Here is a 19,141-nt window from a genome sequence, read left to right on the forward strand (position 1 = left end):
CCCATTGTGCCATCAGCTTTACTCCCCCTTGTGCCATCAGCTCTCCCCCTTTGCCATCAGCTCTCCCCCCATTGTGCCATCAGCTCTCTCCCCCCCCATTGTGCCATCAGCTCTCCCCCCCTTGTGCCATCAGCTTTACTCCCCCAGTGCCATCAGCTCCCCCCATTGTGCCATCAGCTTTACTCCCCATTGTGCCATCAGCTCTCCCCCCCCATTGTTGCCATCAGCTTACTCCCCCATTGTGCCCATCATAGCTCTCCCCCCCCATTGTGCCATCATCTCTCCCCCCCCATTGTGCCATCAGCTCCCCCCCCCTCATTGTGCCATCAGCCCCCCCCCATTGTGCCATCAGCTTCCTCCCCCTTGTGTGCCATCAGCATTACTCCCCCTTGTGCCATCAGCTCCCCCCCCCCATTGTGCCATCAGCTCTCCCCTTGTGCCATCATCAGCTCCCCCCCCCATTGTGCCATCATCAGCTCTCCCCCCCCCCATTGTGCCATCAGCTCCCCCCCCCCATTGTGCCATCAGCTTTACTCCCCCTTGTGTGCCATCAGCATTACTCCCCCTTGTGCCATCAGCTCTCCCCTCATTGTGCCATCATCAGCTCCCCCCCATTGTGCCATCAGCTCTCCCCCCCCCATTGTGCCATCAGCTCCCCCCCTCATTGTGCCATCTCAGCCCCCCCTTGTGCCATCAGCTTTACTCCCCCCCTTGTGTGCCATCAGCATTACTCCCCCTTGTGCCATCAGCTCCCCCCCATTGTGCCCTCAGCTCTCCCCTCATTGTGCCATCATCAGCTCTCCCCCCCATTGTGCCATCAGCTTTACTCCCCCAGTGCCATCAGCTCCCTCCATTGTGCCATCAGCTTTACTCCCCCATTGTGCCATCAGCTCTCCCCCCATTGTGCCAACAGCTTTACTCCCCATTGTGCCATCAGCTCCCCCCCCCATTGTGCCATCAGCTCTCCCCTCATTGTGCCATCATCTTTACCTCCCCATTGTGCCATCAGCTCCCCCCCCCCATTGTGCCATCAGCCCCCCCCCCTTGTGCCATCAGCCCCCCCCCCTTGTGCCATCAGCTCTCCCCCCTCATTGTGCCATCAGCTTTACTCCCCATTGTGCCATCAGCCCCCCCCCATTGTGCCATCAGCTTTACTCCCCCTTGTGGCCATCAGCTCTCCCCCCTCATTGTGCCATCAGCTTTACTCCCCCATTGTGCCATCAGCCCCCCCATTGTGCCATCAGCTTTACTCCCCCTTGTGCCATCAGCTCCCCCCCCATTGTGCCATCAGCTTTACTCCCCCCTTGTGCCATTATCTCTCTCCCCTTGTGCCATCAGCTCTCTCCTCCCCTCCCCCCCATTGTGCCATCAGCAATCCCCCCCGCCTTGTGCCATCAGCTCTCCCCCCCATTGTGCCATCAGCTTCTCCCCTCATTGTGCCATCATCTTTACTCCCCATTGTGCCATCAGCTCTCCCCCCCCATTGTGCCATCAGCTCTCCCCCTCATTGTGCCATCATCTTTACTCCCCATTGTGCCATCAGCTTTACTCCCCCTTGTGCCATCAGCTCTCCCCCCATTGTGCCATCAGCTCTCCACCCATTGTGCCATCAGCTCCCCCCCTCATTGTGCCATCATCAGCTCCCCCCCCATTGTGCCATCAGCTCTCCCCCCCCGCCTTGTGCCATCAGCTTTACTCCCCCCTTGTGCCATTATCTCTCTCCCCTTGTGCCATCAGCTCTCCCCCCCCCATTGTGCCATCAGCTTTACTCCCCCCCTTGTGCCATTATCTCTCTCCCCCTTGTGCCATCAGCTCTCTCCTCCCCTCCCCCCCATTGTGCCATCAGCAATCCCCCCCGCCTTGTGCCATCAGCTCTCCCCCCCCCATTGTGCCATCAGCTCTCCCCTCATTGTGCCATCATCTTTACTCCCCATTGTGCATCAGCTCTCCCCCCCCATTGTGCCATCAGCTCTCCCCCCCATTGTGCCATCATCAGCTCCCCCCCCCCATTGTGCCATCAGCTTTACTCCCCCTTGTGTGCCATCAGCATTACTCCCCCTTGTGCCATCAGCTCTCCCCCCCCCATTGTGCCATCAGCTTTACTCCCCCATTGTGCCATTATCTCTCTCCCCTTGTGCCATCAGCTCTCTCCTCCCCTCCCCCCCCCCGTTGTGCCATCAGCTCTCCCCCTCATTGTGCCATCAGCTTTACTCCCCATTGTGCCATCAGCTTTACTCCCCCTTGTGCCATCAGCTCTACTCCCCCTTGTGCCATCAGCTCTCCCCCCATTGTGCCATCAGCTCTCCCCCCCATTGTGCCATCAGCTCCCCCCCTCATTGTGCCATCATCAGCTCTCCCCCCCCCCCCCGCCTTGTGCCATCAGCTCTCCCCCCCCCATTGTGCCATCAGCTTTACTCCCCCCTTGTGCCATTATCTCTCTCCCCTTGTGCCATCAGCTCTCCCCCCCCCATTGTGCCATCAGCTTTACTCCCCCTTGTGCCATTATCTCTCTCCCCTTGTGCCATCAGCTCTCTCCTCCCCCCCCCGTTGTGCCATCAGCTCTCCCCCCCCCGCCTTGTGCCATCAGCTCTCCCCCCCCCATTGTGCCATCAGCTTTACTCCCCCTTGTGCCATCAGCTCTCCCCCCATTGTGCCATCAGCTCCCCCCCCCCGCCTTGTGCCATCAGCTCTCCCCCCCCCATTGTGCCATCAGCTTTACTCCCCATTGTGCCATCAGCTCTCCCCTCATTGTGCCATCATCAGCTCCCCCCCCCCTCATTGTGCCATCAACTTTACTCCCCCTTGTGCCATCAGCTCTCCCCCCCCCATTGTGCCATCAGCTTTACTCCCCCTTGTGCCATTATCTCTCTCCCCTTGTGCCATCAGCTCTCTCCTCCCCTCTCCCCCCCCGTTGTGCCATCAGCGCTCTCTCCCCCCCCCCCCCCCTCCTTGTGCCATCAGCTCCCCCCCCCCCCGCCCCATTGTGCCATAGTCTCTGCTGCCCTGCTCCTCCCGACACCCGGATTGCACAGTGTCATTGGTTGCTATGACGCTGTGCACTCCGGGTGCCCGGCCTTAGTCGCGCCCCCACCCCCTCGGTTTCACCAACTTACCTTTCCAGCAGGGGCGCTGCCGACACTCCATCGTCCCGCGCAGTTACACAGCGCGTCAGGGAACGGTGTACGCCAGGAGGTCAGTGCAGCGCGGGACCATGGAGGTGCCGTGGAGTGTCCGGAGGCCCCTGCTGGAAAGGTGGGTATTCCGCGCGCAGCGGGAGTAATAGCAAGCGCTGCACTCCGCTCCGTGGTCACATGACACAAACCAATGTTTAAGGATTTTTTGGGCGTTGGGGCCCTACCCTAAAGGTTTCCGTTTTGACTTCCGTCTTCTGGATTCGGTTATGACGGTGATGTGAACCCGCCCTCCGTGGTGACAAACCCTTTAAGCCGTTCTCTCTTTGCTGTATGAATCAGACCCCAGGGAATAAATAAAACTTTATTAACAAGTTAAGAAAAATCAGGAACCGAAACCGCATGGACTGGAAAAGGTCCGCAGCACCACGTGATAGTCGGGTCAGTGTGGGCACACGCCCTGGTACAAGGCGGAGGATAATGCAGAGCCCACTGTGCGCAGTCCCCAGCGTCGGTGGATAATGCAGAGCCCACCGTGCGCAGTCCGCAGCGTCGGTGGATAATGCAGAGCCCACCGTGCGCAGTCCCCAGCGGACGGTGGATAATGCAGGGCCCACTGTGCGCAGTCCCCAGAGTCGGTGGATAATGCAGAGCTCACTGTGCGCAGTCCCCAGCGGTCGGTGGATAATGCAGTGCCCACTGTGCGCAGTCCCCAGCGGTCGGTGGATAATGCAGAGCTCACCGTGCGCAGTCCCCAGCGTCGGTGGATAAAGCAGGATTCCCAGAACCGCTGTGAAGAACCGATCGTGGAGGGCGGCTTCATTTATGGCACTGGAAGAACCAGCCACTATTCCATCATCATCATACTTCTGAGGTCTCGGCCGTGGCCTCCATAGACGTCATCTATTCCTATCACCTGACGAACCGTCCTGGGGGCACCCGCTGCTCCTCTCCTGCGCGGTCTCCGCTCATGCAGGGCACCTCCGTATATAAATGCTGCCCTTTGTCACAATGTAAAGGCTCCGGTGAAGACCTCCGCCCGATTCCTCAGCCGTCCTGGAGGTCGGGAATGTCGGACAGGCTCATGGGAGATCCCAGCTGAAGGTCCTCCTGAAGAATGGCCAAGTCTGCGGGGTTCATGCGATGAACATCCAGCCAGTCGGCCAGGAGCGATGCTGACAGAGGAGTGGAGTCCACCAGGCTGGAGGGTAAAGCACAAGGGTTACAGGAGGGGGACCCGCACCTATCCTTACAACGGAGCACTGCGCATGTGCGGCCGCCCTCCATTCATTCCTAAGGGAGTCCTGACAATAGGTCAGCCCCACAGAAGTAAATGTAGCAGTGGCCGCGCTTGCGCAGTGCACTTCTCATTCATCTCAATAAGGGCTCATGCACACGACCGAGGAGGCCGCAGCACTTTGTGGGCTTCGTTTTAAGAATAGGTGCAGGTCCCGGAGGTGAATAGAGAGGACCGCGCCCCCTGTGTATAACCCGTTTTTCGGAGAGTGCCCCTAATGGTCAGGGATGGTAACTGTCCAGATCAGGTTGTGCACGGCGTATGTGGAACAGCTTGTGCGGTGTCCGAGCAGCTCCCTTCTGCCGCAGGCATCCAGAGCAGGTCCCCATGACCACCGGTAAAAAATGGCAGCGCTACCGACCGGGGCGCTAAGATTTAACCAGACTTTATTTTAGTAGATTGGGTCTTAGTTCAGCTCCGCGTTTCACCCTCGCTCCGTCTGCTTCTTCAGGCTGACCCGGAAGAGAAGCGCACACCGGGTCAGGAAATGACATCATTGGATTGACAGATACATTTGGCAGCATAAATAACTAAAAACATTGTGTAAACACATAAAAGCAATAAATCATTGCTAGTCTAGAAATACAAATGTACTCGCATCTGGAACACGGCGATAACACAGTCTAATGTACTAATTATAAAAATAAAAAAGTGATGGGGGAGGGGGGGGGCCGACATAAAACCATTATTTATTATTCTATAGTGAGAGCTTGTGGTAGGAGCCTGAAGAGGATGCATTCAGTATCTGCTATGAGGTCATTGAGCCCCTCCGGTACCGGCGTCTGCGGCGGAGTATCCCGGAGGATCCCTTACTTACTGATTGTTGGCATCTGTTTTTGGTGTTTGGAGGGATCCAGTCGATGGCGAGTTTCAGGACAGATATGTGGCGGTCGTGCTGAGTATCACAACGTCTAGAGACGCTGCGGTGGTGCTTTCCGTAATTTATATTACTTTGTATTATATTACTTACTGTGTTTTTTTTTTATCTGGGTCTCATACACGGAGTTGTCCGTCCTACGTATTGCAGGGACGCTCCACAAGATGGAGAACAAAGGACGAGCCGCCGTCCAAGTGTCTGTGATAGACTAAGTGAAATCGGATTGTCCGGAGATGTTCCTGCAGCAGAAACATTTTAGGTCTTCACATCCTAAAGTATTTGTGGGTATGCTGAATTATTAAAAAAAAAAATGTAATTCACTATACTCAGTGCCGAGATGTTTTTTTAAAGTTATGCTCCTTCTGTATCTGATATTTGGTTTCTTTGGTAATATTTTTTTCAGAATGGGGTCATTCAGTGGAATGTTCAGTTTTTTTGTGAAGATATTTTTTATTTCATTATGGGCAGTGTTACAGGCGGTGATACAATTCTATGGGAATTCCCAAATACCTTGGGGGTAGAAAATTCTATCCCTATTTTGGCCCTAAAGTATAGGCTCTGCCCAGGGAAGCCCCCCGATGGTGGAGGCCCCCTGTCCCCGTACCTAAAGCCTGACTGAGCCCTGTTAAAACCCTACACTAATGTACGTATCTGATATGTACAGGTTCGTTTGGGTACAGGAAACAACCTTATACGCATATATAGACAGTAAAGACCCCGACGCGTTTCCTCCGCATCTGGCGGTTCATCAGGGGGAATAATTAGTATTCGTAGGGATTAATATAATGATACAAAAACTGATAAACATAATGATAAGGTACTTATCTCCCTGAGTTCACATGTGGGATGGAGATATGCATGAGCCCATGTCAGCGGATACGGATATGGAGCGCCCACCGGGCCTCGCACGCTGATGCATGGGGAGTAATAGCGGAAAGACTGTAACAGGGGATAGAAAATGAATCAACAAACATGAGGATCAATTCACATAGAATTGTATCACCGCCTGTAACACTGCCCATAACGAAATAAAAAATATCTTCACAAAAAAACGGAACATTCCACTGAATGACCCCATTCTGAAAAAATATTACCAAAGAAACCAAATATCAGATACAGAAGGAACATAGCTTTAAAAAACATCTTGGCACTGAGTATAGCGAATTTAAAAATAATAATTCAGCATACCCACAAATACTCAGAGTACCATCAGAAATCACCGATGTGAAGACCTAAAATGTTTCTGCTGCAGGAACATCTCCTCCGGACAATCCGATTTCACTTCGTCTATCACAGACACTTGGTCCTTCGTTCTCCATCTTGTGGAGCGTCCCTGCAATACGTAGGACGGACAACTCCGTGTATGAGACCCAGATAAAAAACCCACAGACTAGAGGCCCTATTACACACCAGGATGAAGGACATACCGGTGTCAATTAGGCAGTCTATTTTATTAAAGGATACCATAATGGCGTGGAAGGCGATTAGGAAGATTTATGGGCTTCCCTACTATTTGTCACCCAGGTTACCATTGTGGTCATTACCGGCATTCCCTCAGGGCAGAGAGTGTAGTATGTTCCTGGTATGGAGGGAAAAAAATATAAGGATTCTTCAAGACCTATTACACACTCCCAGTCTCCACTGGTTAGATTGGGACCAGGTGAAGGCGCGGTTTGACTTACGGGATGCCCATTATCTCCCTTTTCAGCAAATTAAAAGCTACTGTAATGCGCAGGCAAAGTCCGTGGGTGACTCTGATAGGCTAGCGTGGTTTGCGGCACTGCTAGGCAAGGATGGCTCTCACATGCCTCTCTCTGAGCTGCACCGAAGACTCCATAGTATTCAGACCATAGGTTTGGTGAAAGGGGCTTACAAACCCTGGGAAAGGGAATTATCTGACCCAAATATAGCAAAGAAGTTGAGGGAGGGTATGGAATTGGTCAGGAGGGCGACGTACAATGAACAATGGAGAGAGACGCAACTGAGACTCATACATAGGGCGACGTACGCCTTCAATCTATCCTATCAAGATGCCCCTGCTCATTATCTGCGAGAATGTCCTAAGTGTGGCCTCTCGAAGGCAGGTTTATTACATGCCATATGGGAATGTCCAAAAGTACAACCGTTATGGAAACAGGCCGTGAAATCTATAGAAGACATCTGGGGTGATGAGGTGGGTTTCTCGCCGCAGCAATGTATATTCCACTATGTAACTAAGAACCAGGGTGAGGAGATGGGGTCGTTAGTCGCTAAGCCGTGCATTCATCTCCTGCTAATGTCGGTGAAGAAATCTCTCTTGCGGCACTGGTTAGGAAAGGAAGCACCAGTGTGGGAGGAGGTCATAGGGACGATGAAAAATGTTCTCTATTTGGAAAGGCTGGAAGTAGAACAAGATAAGGAGCGTTTGGTTGAGAAGTTTATAAAAAAATGGAGGAGGTTTGTAGAGAAACTACTGTCTGATGTTGAAATCCAGGAACTCATAACCCCATTCAAGTTCACAGGATGGTATTTAAAAGCTCAACTAGCAGACAAGTTGGGGCGATTAGCTCTATGATCTAGCGCCGGGCCGGGTGTGCTGCTGGAGGAGGGGAGAATAGTCGTGGGCCGGGACCATTTCAAGTCCGAGGTTTTGGATCGGTGTTCAGGGTTGGGGGGAATGGGGGGGGGGTTATGGGTTGTGGGAGGGAGGGGACCTGGGGCACAAAATTATAAAATTGTGAAGCGAGAGATCACATTTTCATCAGCATCGTCTGTACATTATGCTTTGATGCCTTATTGTACGTTGCGCTGTCGTGTTATTTATTGATGTACAAGTGATTTCTTACTTCAATAAAGAGATATGGAAAAAAAAAAAAAAAAAACCCACAGAAGTAATATAAATACTTGTGTCTCTAGACACTGTGATACTCAGCACGACCGCCACATATCTGTCCTGAAACTCGCCATCGACTGGATCCCTCCAAAGACCAAAAACAGATTCCAACAATCAGTCAGTAAAGAATCCTCCGGGATACTCCGCCGCAGACGCCGGTACCGGAGGGGCTCAATGACCTCATAGCAGATACTGAATGCATCCTCTTCAGGCTCTCACTATAGAATAAGAAATAATTATTTTAACCGAGCGCTCCATCATAAATAATGATTTTATGTCGCCCCTCCCCCCCTTTTTATTTTTGATTAGTACATTAGACTGTGTTATCGCCGTGTTCCAGATGCGAGTACATATATATAATATCAATGATTTTTATGTGTTTACATTATTTATGCTGCCAAACGTATCTGTGCACTGAACCTGTCAATCCAATGATGTCATTTCCTGTTTTTTTGTATAAATCCCGGTGTGCGCCGCTCTTCTGCGTCAGCCCGAAGAAGCAGACGGAGCGAGGGTGAAACGCGGAGCTGAACCAAGACCCGATCACTGTGTTTATGTCTAGTTTTAGGGTCCATTCACACATCCGTGTGTTTTGCGGATCCACAAAACACGGACACCGGCAATGTGCGTTCAGCATTTTGCAGACCGCGCATCGCCGGCAATTGCGGACAACAATAGGACATGTTCTATTTTTTCGGGAACGAAATTGCAGACCCGGAAGTACGGATCCGCAATTCCGGATCCGGGCAGCACATCGTGCGGCCCCATAGAAATGAATGGGTCTGCAATTCCGCAGCAGAATTGCGGACGTGTGAATGGAGCCTAATACGATTTGTGTGGTTAAATCTTAGCGCCCCGGTACTACTGCCATTTTTTACCTAAATTTACCTCAGGTCCCAGAGGTGGGACCTGCACCTATCAGACATTAGGGGGGAATTTCTGGGAATGATCCTCAGAATGCCCGGGCCCATCCTCTAGAGCCTGTGGGTATCTGGGGGGAGATGCAGGTGCCATGGAGCAGGTAAGTATGCTCTAGAGGAGGGGCCCAGGGATTCTGGGGGTCATTATAGGGATTGGATAACCCCTTTAACCCTGTAATCGGAGGTAGTACATGGTGGACCTGGGAGGCGGTGCACCATCCACAATCCCAGCCGCCATAGTTGGGTGCCACAGTTTCACACAGCCGGCGCCCACCATGTACAGATCGGACTCAGCACCTTGTGACCAGCCGTGTACAGTTACCTCACTGTTCGGTAAGGGGTTAACATTATACCATGATGCGTGTGCGCTCACCTCTCACGGTTTTCTGGAGCCATCTCAAAGGACTGGTTCAAAAATTCCTCCAGGTCGAAGCCCACCCCATATCCAGCGCCGCTTCCTTTGGGGGTGACAGAAAAAACGGGGGGCAACACATCCTCCACCTGAGAACGGAAAATAAAAAATAATCAGGGATTGGATTTATTTAGGGGTGGGGAGGGGGTCGCCATGAAGATCACCCGGCCAGCTCTGCTATGTCACCATGATAACATGTCTGATACCCTGTTATAATGAGGTGGGGACCCCATAGTCATTGTAGGGTTGGGAGGGGGGGGGGGGGGTCAGGCCACACTGTCACATGAACACTATAAGACTGGGAATCTCTAAAAATTAAGAAAAGTAGGAAATTTAGAAAAGATGTCGAACATGAAGAAGCCTTCACTGCGCAGCGTCCCGTGTAGGAGCTGAGGGCAGGGGGCGCCGGTCTAACCTGAGACCTCGACAGCTGCTGCGTCACCAGGTTGATATCTGGAGAAACAGTGTTGGCGTCTGTGGTGTTGAAGGTGACGGCTGGAAGAGGTGGCAACTCCTGGGACTTGTTCTCCTGGATGTGACGATCCACCACCGCTCCTCCAGGGTAGGGCATTCCAGAAACCTGCTGCGGGGGATGCTCCAGGTCAGAAGAGTTGCGCAGGAACAATGCAGGATCCACAGTGACGGAGCTGCTTTTCCTGTCTCTGGTATCGGACGCAGGCCAGCTGCCATCTTCATGCCCTCCTCTGTTCCACGTTGGGTTGAGCAGGGCAGGAGCAGGGAAAGGACCGGGTAAGACTTGTCCTCCAGCAATAAACTTCACATCTGCAGGAAGTTGTGGAGCAGCAGGAGTAGTCACTGGCTTCACATGAGGCGCCAACACCACCGGGCCAATCTGGAAGGCTGTAGGGGCCGGGGGCACATACCGGAGTAGGTTAGATACAGGGCAGGGATTTAAGCAGCGGGGAATGAACTGGATGTTGGGCGCAACGGACGGAGTTGTGACGCTGCCATTCTGCTGGTTTCTGACCTCAGGGACTGGATTAATGTTCGTCACAGCAAAGACCGTCTGTGGTGGAAGAGGCTGGGCGACCGGGCACATCACTGCTGGATTTGGTACTGGGGCATTTTGGCAGATGGGAGGTGGAGGTGGCGGATGGTTCTGGTCAATCATCCGGTTCCAGCGCTCCAGAAGGTTCTTATCATTTTCACTCAGAACCAGCCCTCCAAATCCTTCCGCTTTCCTTATGTCACGACGTTCCTTCTCCTTCTGCTTCTTCTCTTTCTCCCGAACACGCTCTTGACGTCGCCTCCTCTTCTCTTCACGTTCCCGCTGACGTTCCTGGGCTGTTATTGGTTTCTTTATTTCAGGCGTTTCTGGAACCAAACACGGAGCATCTACAACAAAGAAAAACAGCAAATTGTACAATAATATAACTACTATAATACTGCTCCTATGTACAAGAATATAACTACTATAATACTGCTCCTATGTACAAGAATATAACTACTATAATACTGCTCCTATGTACAAGAATATAACTACTATAATACTGCCTCCTATGTACAGGAATATAACTACTATAATACTGCCTCCTATGTACAAGAATATAACTACTATAATACTGCCTCCTATGTACAAGAATATAACTACTATAATACTGCTCCTATGTATAAGAATATAACTACTATAATACTGCTCCTATGTATAAGAATATAACTACTATAATACTGCTCCTATGTATAAGAATCTAACTACTATAATACTGCTCCTATGTACAGGAATATAACTACTATAATACTGCTCCTATGTACAGGAATATAACTACTATAATACTGCTCCTATGTACAAGAATATAACTACTATAATACTGCCTCCTATGTACAGGAATATAACTACTATAATACTGCCTCCTATGTACAAGATATATAACTACTATAATACTGCCTCCTATGTACAGGAATATAAGTACTATAATACTGCCTCCTATGTACAGGAATATAACTACTATAATACTGCTCCTATGTACAATAATATAACTACTATAATACTGCTCCTATGTACTAGAATATAACTACTATAATACTGCCTCCTATGTACAAGAATATAACTACTATAATACTGCTCCTATGTACAAGAATATAACTACTATAATACTGCTCCTATGTACAAGAATGTAACTACTATAATACTGCCTCCTATGTACAAGAATATAACTACTATAATACTGCCTCCTATGTACAGGAATATAACTACTATAACACTGCTCCTATGTACAGGAATATAAACTACTATAATACTGCTCCTATGTACAAGAATATAACTACTATAATACTGCTCCTATGTACAAGAATATAACTACTATAATACTGCTCCTATGTACAAGAATATAACTACTATAATACTGCCTCCTATGTACAGGAATATAAGTACTATAATACTGCCTCCTATGTACAGGAATATAACTACTATAATACTGCCTCCTATGTACAAGAATATAACTACTATAACACTGCTCCTATGTACAAGAATATAACTACTATAATACTGCTCCTATGTACAAGAATATAACTACTATAATACTGCCTCCTATGTACAAGAATATAACTACTATAATACTGCCTCCTATGTACAGGAATATAACTACTATAACACTGCTCCTATGTACAGGAATATAAACTACTATAATACTGCCTCCTATGTACAAGAATATAACTACTATAATACTGCTCCTATGTACAAGAATATAACTGCTATAATACTGCTCCTATGTACAAGAATATAACTACTATAATACTGCCTCCTATGTACAAGAATATAACTACTATAATACTGCCCTGTAGAGAAAGCTTGGTGTGTCCGTACTCCGTGTCGGGTTCTCACCTTTGGATTTATTCCGCAGGGCTGATTTCAGTAGTGCAGCCTTTAGTGCAGCCTTGGTATCATCTGATATGGCGCCCTCTCTCTTTGGCACAGGTTCTGGATCGGTTTTAATGCCCGGCGCCTCCTCTTTCACCTCTTCCTTTACCAGCTGTGGTGCCGAGTCTTCGCTCTCCACAGGAGACGTTAGGTCGATGGTCTCCAGCTTCTCGGAAACTCTAGGCGACTCCATAGGAAAGTCCACCCTGTCCTTGGCAGAGTTAGCACTAGGCATGTCCACATCCAGTCCTCCTGAGGGTGGAGGAAGTGGTGGTGAGTGGAAGTCTTCTTCTCTCACCACAGTCTCTGGACTTGGCCCCTCTACTGCGGGTTTTAAGGCAGGTTTGAAGCTGATCTGCCGACGGATGCCTTCTCGCCGGCGGTGGAAGTTGTCAATTTCTGCCACAATGGCCTCTTTAATCTGCTCTTTGGTCAAGATCTTCTTGTCAAAGCCAAAGTCAAAAGCAGGCACACATTCCGGCTCGTCATCTGGGTCGTGGTATTTAGACAAGAAAGGGTGGCGCAGGGCTTCCCGCACAGAAATCCGTTCCCTTGGGTCAAACCGCAACATTTTGGACAAGAGGTTGAGGGCTTTGCGGTCTCCTTGAGGGTACAGGTCCGTCCATGGCACCGGCTGACGAGAAGGTAGGCTCTGGATGTAGGCTCGCACCCTTTCCGCACCGATGGCATGGATGACTTGGCTGGACGGTGTCCCGAGCACGGTCATGATGAGCTGCAGCTGGTGGATGTAGTTCTTCCCGGGGAATAACTGCTTGCGCCCCAGCATTTCAGCGAAGATGCAGCCCACTGACCACATGTCTATGGCCTGGGTGTACTCATGCAGAGACAGCATCAGCTCGGGGGCGCGGTACCAGCGGGTGGCCACATACTCTGTCATAAAGTACTTGTACTCATCGGGCTTAGTGCAGAGCCCCCGCGCCATCCCAAAGTCTCCGACCTTCAGCTCGCAGTTCTCATTGATCAGAAGGTTACTCGGCTTCAGGTCCCGGTGCAGGACGTTGGCAGAGTGGATGTACTTCAGACCCCGCAGCAGCTGGTACAGGAAGTAGCGGGCATGCTCTAAGGTCAGCGGCTGCGAGGAGTGGATAATCTGGTGGAGGTCGCTCTCCATGAGGTCAAGCACCACGTATCTGAGGGCAGAGAGACGCCGGTCAACAGGACCCACAACTATGCCACCATATAAGACCAGAAAGACCTCCTGAAATCCTCTGTGCTGCTGGGGCCCTGCTCCTTCCACTATGTAACTCTCACCCTGTGACCTCCACAGGATCAGCGCACTCCTCTCCTGAAATCCTCTGTGCTGCTGGGGACCCTGCTCCTCCCACTATGTAACTCTCACCCTGTGACCCCCACAGGATCAGCGCACTCTAGGGTTGTCACAATACCAAAATTTTTATTCCATAAAAAAGTAATGCGATACTCGATACTATGCGGAAAATAAAAAAGGTGAGCCCAAAAAGCTGCGTGCATTCCGCATTTTATGGAACATCCAGCCTATAATCGAACAGTCCGATCCTATTTTTTGGGGGAGGGGGGGACAAGGTGACCAAAAAAAATAAAAAATTGTGATTCGCGCAGTTTTAGGTTACGGTGTTCACCACATAGGAGATTTTTTTTATATTTTAATAGTTTGGACTTTTGGCGATATGTAATATGTTTATTTATTGGGAAAGGGGGTGATTTATACTTAATATTTTGGTGTTTTTTATTTAATAACTATTTTCCCCCTTGTCCTATTCACCCTGATAGAGATCGCACTCTCCCTGCTGTCCTGGGCTCTGTGCACACACAGCAGGGAGATTACCGTGGACGACTTCAGAAGCGTCCTGGCTGCCATGGTAACCGATCGGAATGCCCCCAATCAAGATAATTAACATTTCATACAGATGGAGGCGGGTGCAGCAGAAACACCTAGCCAGCACCTGACCTCTATGGCAGGGAGCTGGGATCAGCGGCAGTTAACCCCTCAGGTACGGCACCCGCCTCCTATATCTGTATTAATGAGTTAATTATCTTCATTGGTGGCACAGTGGCCACAGCCCCTCCCCTCCTGCCTCTCATTGGTGGCACAGTGGCCACAGCCCCTCCTGCCTCTCATTGGTGGCACAGTGGCCACAGCCCCTCCCCTCCTGCCTCTCATTGGTGGCACAGTGGCCACAGCCCCTCCCCTCCTGCCTCTCATTGGTGGCACAGTGGCCACAGCCCCTCCTCCTCCTGCCTCTCATTGGTGGCACAGTGGCCACAGCCCCTCCCCTCCTGCCTCTCATTGGTGGCACAGTGGCCACAGCCCCTCCCCTCCTGCCTCTCATTGGTGGCACAGTGGCCACAGCCCCTCCTGCCTCTCATTGGTGGCACAAAGGCCACAGCCCCTCCCCTCCTGCCTCTCATTGGTGGCACAGTGGCCACAGCCCCTCCCCTCCTGCCTCTCATTGGTGGCACAGTGGCCACAGCCCCGCGCCTCCTGCCTCTCATTGGTGGCACAGTGGCCACAGCCCCTCCTCCTCCTGCCTCTCATTGGTGGCACAGTGGCCACAGCCCCTCCCCTCCTGCCTCTCATTGGTGGCACAGTGGCCACAGCCCCTCCCCTCCTGCCTCTCATTGGTGGCACAGTGGCCACAGCCCCTCCCCTCCTGCCTCTCATTGGTGGCACAGTGGCCACAGCCCCTCCTCCTCCGTGTGCTGCTGAGGGAACATGGCGGGGGCCGAGAGCAGCGCGCTCCATGTTCTCTGGTACCAGGCTGTGCAGTAGCGAAGCCTTGTATCGGTAAAAGGCAAATCCCCGTATCGAATCGATACAAAAGTATCGATTGGGTGCAACCCTAGCGCACTCCTCTCCTGAAATCCTCTGTGCTGCTCCTTCCACTATGTAACTCATCCTGTAACCTCCTGCAGGATCAGCACACTCCTCTCTTGAAATCCTCTGTGCTGCTTTGCCCTTTCACATAGTGCCCCCCCCCCCATACGTTGTGTGCGGGGTCCTTACACGGACTTGAAGTCGCAGTAGGGGATGGCCGGCCTCAGGATGTCCTTGATGGCGATGACGTTGTCGTGTTTGAAGTGCTTCAGGATCTTCAGCTCTCTCAGGGTGCGCTTGGCATTGGTCACCACATCAAAGGCGTTAGGGATCTTCTTGATGGCGACCTTCTGACCTGTGGGCAGAGAAAATTGGGTGTGGTCAGGATGGCGTTAGCAGCCACATTACGTCTTCCTCACACGTGACCGCCGAGCCCACTGTGACTGCAGCGCACTTGTGTTCAGGAACCGACCCCTTCATGTTCTGGTGGGAACCGCCAAAATCCGCCGCTCTGAACCAGTGGGAGCTTTAAAAAGGGGGGGTTATAAACTAAGGCTACTTTCACACTAGCGTTCTGAACGGATCCGCTCATATTAATGCAGACGGTGGCTCTGTTCAGAACGGATCCGTTTGCATTACCATGAACAAAAAAAAAATATATATATATATTATTATTTTTTTGGTTCATGATAGTGCAAACGGATCCGTTTTGACTTTACATTGAAAGTCAATGGGGGACGGATCCGTTTGAAAATTGAGCCATATAGTGTCATCTTCAAACGGATCCGTCCCCATTGACTTCCATTGTAAGTCTGGACGGATCTGTTTGCCTCCTCACGGCCAGGCTGCAAGCAGCATTCAGGTGTCCGCCTGCTGAGCGGAGGACAAACGCCGCCAGACTGATGCATTCTGAGCGGATCCGCATCCACTCAGAATGCATTAGGGCTGGACGGATCCGTTCGGGGCCGCTTGTGAGAGCCTTCAAACGGAACTCACAAGCGGAGCCCTGAACGCAAGTGTGAAAGTAGCCTAACACTGTCCTGACCTAACAGCTCACCGCTGAGGGTTTGTTACAATGCATCGGTGTAGATCTGATCAGTCGTGTCACCAAAGAGATCAGACTCTCTGGTGACACAACCATAATGAAGAGCATGACCGGTCCTGACCTCTTCTCAGTGCTGGGCGGGTGTCTTCACAACGGGCAAGGAGATCAGCAGTACATCCCCTCCCCACTCCCAGTCTGACCAGTAAATTCTTGGATCACCAGTAAGTTCTTGTCCCCCCCATTATCACCAATAGGTTCCTCCCCCCTCCATATGACCACCAGTACAACCCCATTCCCCCAGTATCACCAGTAAGTTCTTGTCCCCCCACAGAATCACCAGTAAGTTCTGCCCACCCCCCATAGGATCACCCGTAAGCTCTGCCCACCCCCATAGGATCACCAGTAAGCTCTGCCCACCCCCCATAGGATCACCCGTAAGTTCTGCCCACCCCCCATAGGATCACCCGTACGTTCTGCCCACCCCCCATAGGATCACTCGTACGTTCTGCCCACCCCCCATAGGATCACCACTAAGCTCTGCCCACCCCCCATAGGATCACCACTAAGCTCTGCCCACCCCCCATAGGATCACCCGTACGTTCTGCCCACCCCCCATAGGATCACTCGTACGTTCTGCCCACCCCCCATAGGATCACCACTAAGCTCTGCCCACCCCCCATAGGATCACCAGTAAGTTCTGCCCACCCCCCATAGGATCACCAGTAAGTTCTGCCCACCCCCCATAGGATCACCAGTAAGCTCTGCCCACCCCCCATAGGATCACCAGTAAGCTCTGCCCACCCCCCAGAGGATCACCAGTAAGCTCTGATCACCCGTATGTTCTGCCCACCCCCCATAGGATCACCATTAAGCTCTGATCACCCGTATGTTCTGCCCACCCCCCATAGGATCACCAGTAAGCTCTGCGCCCCCCATAGGATCACCAGTAAGCTCTGCCCACCCCCATAGGATCACCAGTAAGCTCTGCCCACCCCCATAGGATCACCAGTAAGCTCTGCCCACCCCCATAGGATCACCAGTAAGCTCTGCCCACCCCCCATAGGATCACCCGTAAGTTCTGCCCACCCCCCATAGGATCACCCGTACGTTCTGCCCACCCCCCATAGGATCACTCGTACGTTCTGCCCACCCCCCATAGGATCACCACTAAGCTCTGCCCACCCCCCATAGGATCACCCGTACGTTCTGCCCACCCCCCATAGGATCACTTGTACGTTCTGCCCACCCCCCATAGGATCACCACTAAGCTCTGCCCACCCCCCATAGGATCACCAGTAAGTTCTGCCCACCCCCCATAGGATCACCAGTAAGTTCTGCCCACCCCCCATAGGATCACCAGTAAGTTCTGCCCACCCCCCATAGGATCACCAGTAAGCTCTGCCCACCCCCCATAGGATCACCAGTAAGCTCTGCCCACCCCCCATAGGATCACCAGTAAGCTCTGCGCCCCCCATAGGATCACCAGTAAGCTCTGCCCACCCCCATAGGATCACCAGTAAGCTCTGCCCACCCCCATAGGATCACCCGTAAGTTCTGCCCACCCCCCATAGGATCACCCGTACGTTCTGCCCACCCCCCATAGGATCACTCGTACGTTCTGCCCACCCCCCATAGGATCACCACTAAGCTCTGCCCACCCCCCATAGGATCACCACTAAGCTCTGCCCACCCCCCATAGGATCACCCGTACGTTCTGCCCACCCCCCATAGGATCACTCGTACGTTCTGCCCACCCCCCCATAGGATCACCACTAAGCTCTGCCCACCCCCCATAGGATCACCAGTAAGTTCTGCCCACCCCCCATAGGATCACCAGTAAGTTCTGCCCACCCCCCATAGGATCACCAGTAAGCTCTGCCCACCCCCCATAGGATCACCAGTAAGCTCTGCCCACCCCCCATAGGATCACCAGTAAGCTCTGATCACCCGTATGTTCTGCCCACCCCCCATAGGATCACCAGTAAGCTCTGCGCCCCCCATAGGATCACCAGTAAGCTCTGCCCACCCCCATAGGATCACCAGTAAGCTCTGCCCCCCCCATAGGATCACCAGTAAGCTCTGCCCACCCCCATAGGATCACCAGTAAGCTCTGCCCACCCCCATAGGATCACCAGTAAGCTCTGCCCACCCCCATAGGATCACCAGTAAGCTCTGCCCACCCCCATAGGATCACCAGTAAGCTCTGCCCACCCCCCTAGGATCACCAGTAAGCTCTGCCCACCCCCATAGGATCACCAGTAAGCTCTGCCCACCCCCATAGGATCACCAGTAAGCTCTGCGCCCCCGGCATGTACTAGAACCACCAGTTTCCGCCTCTTACCGGTGTCTTTTCTCTGCGCAGATGACACCACGCCGTAGGCGCCGGTGCCGATGGTCTCGATGATCTCATACTCATCGCCAACGTCAAAGTTGACATCGAAGGAGCGCTCCTTGAGGATGGCGAGGTTCTTGGCGGCGGTGGAGGAGGCGCAGCGGGCGGGCTCTACCTTGGAGGTTTCGCCGTCCTGTACCTCGCCTCGGGATTCCTTTTCCTCCATTGTTTTCTGTAAGAAATGTCACATTATACAGAGATATTCCATATACGATGTCAAGAGCCACACGACCATAAACTGCAGGGGTGGCGTGCCTGCCATTTACTATTCCTTCACCAAAGGGCCCCCCAATATACTAATCCCCACAGTACCTAGCTGTCAGGGCATGTGGCAAGTCCTGGGCCCCTCCCACACCCGGGCAGGTAAACATGCCCTCCTGCTTGTCCTCCACTACCCCGACACCCTTCACACCCGGAAGTCAGAAGCGCTGCGGCTCCTTTAAGAATAAATACCCGGCAGCGGCGCTGTAGACAAGTCCCCGGATCTTTCAGCGGGGACATG

At 52.0% G+C, this 19,141-nt stretch overlaps 2 protein-coding genes across 3 annotated transcripts in view; both read right to left on the reverse strand.

The window, feature by feature from the left end:
- Window positions 1-3,144, reverse strand: part of LOC122945557 (mitogen-activated protein kinase 7-like) — a 14,353-nt gene extending 11,209 nt beyond the window's left edge. The window contains exon 1 of the mRNA XM_044304621.1: window positions 3,114-3,144. Coding sequence (XP_044160556.1) covers window positions 3,114-3,144 — 31 coding nt within the window. The remainder of the gene's footprint in view (window positions 1-3,113) is intronic.
- Window positions 3,145-3,481: 337 nt separating this feature from the next.
- On the reverse strand, window positions 3,482-19,141 carry MAPK7 (mitogen-activated protein kinase 7). 2 transcript variants are annotated; one of them, XM_044302837.1, is made up of 7 exons: window positions 19,093-19,141; window positions 18,589-18,811; window positions 15,392-15,557; window positions 12,352-13,538; window positions 9,925-10,865; window positions 9,471-9,598; window positions 3,482-4,332 (listed from the first exon to the last, which is right to left on the reverse strand). In XM_044302837.1, the coding sequence occupies exons 1-7, from the start codon at window positions 19,138-19,140 to the stop codon at window positions 4,179-4,181; spliced, it is 2,847 nt and encodes a 948-aa protein (XP_044158772.1). In that variant the 5' UTR covers window position 19,141; the 3' UTR covers window positions 3,482-4,178. The 2 variants fall into 2 exon arrangements, with proteins under 2 accessions (XP_044158772.1, XP_044158773.1); XM_044302838.1 differs by lacking the exon at window positions 19,093-19,141 and adding an exon at window positions 18,952-19,090.

The sequence above is a fragment of the Bufo gargarizans genome, chromosome 8 (assembly GCF_014858855.1).
Source record: "Bufo gargarizans isolate SCDJY-AF-19 chromosome 8, ASM1485885v1, whole genome shotgun sequence".
In the NCBI taxonomy this organism is placed as follows: domain Eukaryota; kingdom Metazoa; phylum Chordata; class Amphibia; order Anura; family Bufonidae; genus Bufo; species Bufo gargarizans.